This window comes from Cupressus sempervirens, chromosome 7 (assembly GCF_028749045.1).
Source record: "Cupressus sempervirens isolate cs-2001-9-10 chromosome 7, ASM2874904v1, whole genome shotgun sequence".
Taxonomy (NCBI): domain Eukaryota; kingdom Viridiplantae; phylum Streptophyta; class Pinopsida; order Cupressales; family Cupressaceae; genus Cupressus; species Cupressus sempervirens.
This window is the reverse complement of record NC_143124.1, coordinates 902407606-902414938: the sequence shown is the minus strand read 5'-3', so window position 1 is coordinate 902414938 and position 7333 is coordinate 902407606. Positions and strand designations below refer to the sequence as shown.

General features: G+C 32.3%; 1 protein-coding gene across 1 annotated transcript in view; it reads right to left on the bottom strand.

Annotated features, from left to right (window-relative positions):
• Positions 1 to 5681: 5681 nt before the first annotated feature.
• The window catches only part of LOC149550420 (solute carrier family 40 member 1-like), a 129671-nt gene continuing 128019 nt past the window's right edge, over positions 5682 to 7333 (bottom strand). Inside the window, exon 8 of the mRNA XM_089793439.1 lies at positions 5682 to 6067. Coding sequence (XP_089649565.1) covers positions 5921 to 6067 — 147 coding nt within the window. The 3' untranslated portion in view covers positions 5682 to 5920. The remainder of the gene's footprint in view (positions 6068 to 7333) is intronic.

Here is a 7333-nt window from a genome sequence, read left to right as displayed (position 1 = left end):
AATTTAATCTCCCCGAACAAGGAAATTTCAAATTCTCTTCTCATTTCTTTAGAAAATGTCTTGCACAACATCTCATGTCCATCAAATATGATATAATCTGCAAATGTTTTTGCAATCAATATCTTGCCATGTGGTCCTCCTTTGATATACAAATTGCTATTATCATTTGTCTTCTCAATACCAGTTTTGACTAGATACGCATGTAGTCTTTCATACCATTCTCTAGGAGCTTATTTTAATCCATATAAAGCTTTATGAAGTTTACATACCATATTTCTTTGGCTTGGATCATTGAAGCCTTTAAGTTGTTCAATGTAGACTTCTTCTTCTTCTAGGACTCCATTCAAGAAAGCTGATTTAACATCCATCTGATACACTTTGAATCAGTTTTGTGTTGCATATGTTGCAAGTATTCTAACTCCTTCAAGTCTTGTAACAGGGGAAAATACTTTCCCATAATCAATACCTTGTTCTTGAGCATAACCTTTGCAAAAAAGTATTGTCTTGTTTCTTGTCACTTCTTTCTCATTCAACTTATTTCTAAATATCCATTTTGTACCAATCACATTTTATCTTTGGGTATAGAAACAAGAGACCAAGTTTTATTCTTGCCTATTTTTTCAATATCTTCATTTATTGCTTTTATCCAACTTTCATTTTCTAATTTATAGATGTAGGCTCAAATTCACTAAGAAAATATGTACCTTTCAATGTGTTCCTTGTCAATATGTCTTCTGTCTTTTCTCCAATTTGTTCAGGTGCATGATACCCTCTAAAAAAAATTGCAAGTCTTGGATCTTTCTTGATTCTAAACTTGGTTCACCTGGTTCTTCAAAATCTTCATCCTTTTGTTCGCGCTTTTCTGGCTGATCTGGTTGCAACTCGGGTTGTACTGCTTGTGATTGGGGTTGTACTACTTGTGACTCGGGTTGCACTGCTTGAGGCTACAACTCGAGTTGAACTATCTATGACTCGGGTGCCTTTGTTTGTGACTCGAGATAAACTACCAGTGAGTTGTTAGGTGCACTTGGTTATTGATTGGCTTCAACCTTTTGAGGTAAAGTCTCAAGTGCCTCCTCATAATAATAATAAAAATTTGTAGTCTTCAAGTTTCTTAGTGCTCTATTCTTCACTTCTTTCTGCAAACTCATCAATCTCTACATGTGCACTTTCTATCACTTTGTGAGTAGTAAGATTCAAACATTTGTATGCCTTGCTTCTATTGGAGTACCCTATGAATATGCCTTCCTCACTTTTTGCATCAAGCTTTCATTTCCTTACATCTTTTAATATATAACATTTTCTTCTAAATACTCTAAAATAACAAACATTGGGATTGTAACCTTACATTAATTCATAGGGTGTTTTGTTTGTACCTTTCTTTCATTGAACTCGATTAAGTGTATGAACTGTTGTGCTGATTGTCTCTCTCCAATATTTTGGTGCAACATTCTTCTCTGTCATTACTATCCTTGCAGATTCCATGGTGGATTTGTTTCTCTTTCTATTATTCCATTTTTCTCTAAAGTTTTAGGTGTTGATACCTATCTTTTGATTCCTCTTTCATTACACAATTCATTGAATTAATTTTAGATGAATTCACCTCCTCTATTTGATCTCAAACATTTCAAATTCTTCCCTATTTCTTTCTCAACTCTAGTCAAATACCATTTAAACTTTTGAAAAGCATCAAACTTATATTTTAAAAACATTGCAGTCATTATTCTAGAATAATCATCAACAAACAGAATGAAATATATATCTCCATGGTACCTTTCCACACCTATTGGCCCACAAAGATGTGTATGCACTAGTCCCAAAACTTCTTCAAAATTGTAGGACTTACTTTTGGAACTTTTTTTACTCATTTTTCCAATTTGACACTATTTGTACATGCCCATCTCAGGGTTCTTTAGATAAGGTATGCCTCTGACTCTTTTGTTCTTTCTTATGGTGATTAGGTTATCAAAGTTAACATGATACATTCTCTTATGCCATAACCAAATTTCCTCTATCTGAGCTAGAAAACATGTATTTTCAATGAGATCTAATTAAAATAAATTGTCTTTTGTCTAATTATCAATTTCAACTAGGTTTCCTTTCCCATCCAATAGTTTGGCTTTGTCATTCATGAACTTTACCTTGTATCCTATATTGTTCAATTGTGCTACACTAAGTAGATTGTATCTTAATCATTTAACCCAGTAGGCATTTTCACATTTGATTCCATCAATTAGTGCTATGATTCATTTTCCTTTTACATAACATGGTTCATTGTTTCCAAATCTAACACTTCCACCATCATAGTGTTCCAAATGTTCAAATTTAGTTTTATCTCTAGTCATGTGGTGAGAACAACCACTATCTATGATCCATGTATCTTTTTTGCTAACATGAGAGATAAGTGTCATCTTTTCATTTTCCTCATTATCAAATTCATTTTTAACAACAATATAGACTACTTCATCTTCATCATTATCACTATAAGAATCTTTTGCAATGTAACATGATTTCTTACCTTTGTCTTCGTAGTCCTTGTAGCTTTTGAAGTTTTTCTTGCCTTTAAAGTTGTTGTACCTTTTCTCATCTTTATCTTCTTTGTTTGAACACCTTGCAACAATGTGACCAACTTCTTCACATGAGAAACAAATCAAAGAAAATTTGCCTCTAAATTTTCATTTCCCTTTTGCTGCTCTTTTTTCTAGAAGGACTTCAGTGACTTCAAGGACTTCTTCAGATTCTTCTTCTTCTTCGCTATCAACTTGTTTTCTTTCTGGGTTCCCTTATTTTCTACCAAGAGTTAGTTTGGTTTTGAATGCAAATTCAAGATTGTTAGAAGTAGAAGCATAGTTATTAAAATTGTCCAACTCAAAAGTAACTAATCTTCCCACAAGAGCATCTAAGGTTAAATCATTTGCTTGCTTGCATCTCATTTTTTGAATAGCTAAAATGTTAATTGCATAAATAGGAAGAAGAGTCCTTGGTGCCTTGTTAATTAATGCTTCATCGTCAATTTTACCTCTTGCAACTCTAATTGCGCTTACACTTTCTTTGATCCTTTCACTTTATTGGAAAATGTTCTCATCTTCAAACGATCAAACTTGCCTCTTAAACTTTTTGCCTTGGCTCTTTGCACATTTTTGTCACCTCCATAGACTTTCTGCAGCTTTGCCCACATATCAAATGCAATAGGACAATCTTTGAACTCATCAAGTTCAAAATAGTTCAAAGTGGAAGCTATATCAATCATCATTATATTGTGATCCTTTGCTTCTTTCATTTGTTCTACAGTCATAAGTTTGGGTGATGACACATATTTATTCTCCAAGTAGAATAGACCAACATCACTAATGCTTGCTAAATGTAGCTTCATTAACTCCTGAATGCTGAAAATTTTTCTTTGTTAAGCCTAGGGATCTCCCTTCTGTAAGACACCTTGATCTCTAACTTAGGTCATTAAAACTATTTCATGCAAGCACCAACTACTCTAATACCAATTGTTGGAAATGTAAATGTAACTGAGAGGGGAGGGGTGAATAAGTTACAAAAAAGAAATTTATTTGTCTCTTAGATGTCAATACAAACTTTCACTGATCATGCAATACTAACTAGCTTGGTTAACATTACAATTTTACTATCACTCGGTTAACAAAGTAATATTAAGATTTATTAATCTAATTTATCCTTTAGTAACTTAGTTGCAGAAACATAAAGCATAAGAAAATAACATGAACACAAGTGACACCAAGATTTAACGTGAAAATCCAATTTGGAAAAAACCATCTTGCAACTAGTCACAATAATTTTCACCCTTCTAAAGTGAGCCCTACTAAAAGGCAACCTTGTTAAAGGTTACAAAACATATTGTTAAGTATGACCATGTTAGAGGATTTAGATCACCCTGTTAGGAGTGGTCTAGTTAGAGGTCTTCAAACACGTCAATCATGAAATGTCACCTTGTTAGAGGATTTACAAAATGATTGTTAAGTCAAGTCAGTAGTTTCTTTTCTACTACAATAGTTAGAAGGTAACAAAAAATTTGACTTGATTGACGAAGCAACTTCCTTTGCAAATTCAGATCTCTGTTCTGGCTTAACCTCTGAATCCTTACTAATCAAATGTTCTTTACAGCTTCTCTTCATTACTTTCCTACTCTTCTTTTGCCTTCGGTCACATATCCATTTTGTTTCATATTCCACTTCCACATCTTATTTTCCCAACTTGACCTTTTTTACATACCATAAGATTAGACAAGTCGGCTTGAATACCCTTCCAAATAATCAAGAAACATCCAAATAGTCAGCCACAAAAAATTAGATATTAGACAATTGCATTTTGTTGTCACTCGGTCAACACTAGGATTGAACGCTCGATTAACACTATGACTCCTTTGATGCCCAACCCTTAGTCAATACTGCAAGTCCTTTCATGCCCGACCACTTGGTGAATATTGCAAGCATGATTCACTCTATTAAACAACTGCTCAATTAATACTGGAAAAGTCTTATTTACCGGATTGCTCAGTCAAATCTGAGATATATAAGGTTAATACTGCAAATTCTACATTGCTCGATTAATACTGACATTTTTTGTGAACATTAATGACAATATACAATTGAAGAATTGTTTTCAACAATGATATTCTAGATCTCTCATTGACTATCTAACTATATAATTTATTTTAAAACTGACCATGTTAAGTATTTTATCTCTAATTTCTTTTGTAAGCATGTCTGATATTTTTGTCAAAAACCATTGTGTATTATTTTAAGCTTAGAGTTTGGCTCTTTGGTCAAATCTTGAAACAAAATACATTTTTCAAAACTAGACTCCATTTTATGCACTCTAAAAAAAATTGGTTTTCAATGATTTCCAAGGAGAGTGCACAAAAATTTCACATTTCCAGGGTGTGCACTTTCTAAATTCGTAAAAAATCATACATTCATCAAAAAACTAACACAAAAGTTTATGATAAACAATGTCGTGTTAGCTAACTTTTCACCAAAAGAGAGAAAAAATATGTTTTTTAAAGTTAACATTTAGTGCGAGCACTAGATGTTATTTTATATTTTTTTTACAAAAAACAAGACAATTACTTGTGCTCCCCTTTTTTAAGGTCTTATTCAAAATAAATAAGTATTTTAAAAACTAGAATTAGAGTGACATCTTGAAAGTTTGAGTCTATCTAGCTTCATGTCTCATGGAAGGTCAGAGTCTACTGATTTTATTAAAAAGTAGCACCTTATACCCTTTTTTGGTCCCCCATCTTTGTGCACTTATTACATGCAGAAAAATGGAGAACATGCATTTCATGCAGGAAACAGTGTCTACTATCATACTCAGATAAACACCAATTTCATGAAACTGCAATCCAAAGTACAAAGACTTAAATCCAACATCTCCAAACATTACTCAACAACATACCAAAATTGCACTCGTAGATTTGCAATATTAAAAATATTAGGAACAAAACTCTCAACACCATTACACATGAAAAGTCAACAATGAAATCAACATCGTATTGACACAACAATGACAACCTTACCAATTCAAACAACTACGCGTTCTGCTCAAATCTGCAACAGAGTTTGTGCCATACCAATCAAAGTTTGATTTCCTTTTGGATGTGAACACCTTATGGTTGAGATTTATGATTAAAGAATAGATATGCAACAGATAAATTACAGAATCGAACTATATATGTGAGAAACAGCTTTTCAATCAATAAGTGAAAACATATACATAAGCATGAGTATGTCCACCAACACATCATAAATCTCTTCGATTACATAGAGAAGATTTGTATCGGTAGGATAAATCCAAAAGTTTAAAACTAAATATTCAAATGGCAACATAAATAATGATGACATTAATATTTAAATAGGGAAAACATTTTTTCATGGGCACAATTGTGCACACCCTAACTACGCATATTTTTCATCCCTATCATTGCACAAAAGTGATCAAAATGAAAAAGGTGTCTTCGGATTTGATATGCATAAATAGAATAAAGTATTGCTGCACATGTCACTGACAAGTAAGAGGCCAATATCAACACTCCAAAATCCTGCACAAAAAAAAATAAAACCGAAAAAATATGCACAGATTATCCATCATTTTTATTCTTGTAAGGAGAAAAGATGATCAAGGTATACAGTATTTGCAGAAGATGTGTCAAGGATACATATTAGAAATATATGTTACTGCCAGCAATACCATGGGAAACTACAATCACTATGAATATGTGGAAATAGAAATCAAGTTTCACCGTATTTAAAACAAAAAGATAAATCATAATACAATTTATCATTATTCCAAGATATCCAAACGTTTCTTCAAATAATATTTTCAATTAAACAGTCAAAAAGAGGAAAATTACAAAAACAAAAACTGGGAGAGTACTAAAATCAGTTGCAATTTATACTTGTCATCTAATAAGGGTGTTCCCATAGATTTGGTTTAATGATCATCATGCATATTATCCTCATTATACTACTATGCAAATATTTCCAAAACCACGTGCATCTAAAGCTTAAAAGAAAAGGCCTTATCATCAAATTCATAATGTTAAACATCGGAAGTTAATTGTTTTCAAGAAGAACACTAATTGCAGGAATATAGAACTTGTTTCCGATTATGTTTATTTTGATAAAGACTTATGGTGATTGTTTGTCATCATTAAATAATAAGGAATGCTTAAACCTACGCTTCAGTCATAATATTTTTTTTTTTGTACCCATTATTTATCAAATGAATCACCTGCAAAGGGAAACAGAGTATTTCGTTTCTCACAGAACAAAAAACATCAAACTTATGAGACCACCCTATACAATGAATGTAGATGTGCTCTGTGCCCTTCGGCATCCTCCTTTCCATCTCAATGATGCTAAAAGGAAATGTGTTTTACTGGCTATGATAGTTTTACTGGCCATGAAGTTACATTTATCAAGTGAAATAGGATTTTGTGAAAGCAAGCATGTTGTAACCGCTTCTAGATCCTAAAATATAATAAAAAACAATGATGATCTATGCCAATTGTATTTTTTAATGATTTGTTAATATGCAATGTTTGGATTTATGCCAACCTAAACTATTACCTTCTTGTGCTATGTATTTCATAGGTATGATACTTTTTAAGTATAAAAATCCATGAGCACTACACTAGAAATGATAGTTACCTACAAGTTAATTAATGTTGTATCAAAGCGATAATACTTCGGTTTGATAGTGAGGCCATTCGATCATTATGATTATAGTGAATTTGTAAAACTACAGTTTTTAAGAAAGCAGGGTAAAAATCTGCATTTCATGTCCTCTTCCTTCAATCATCTAC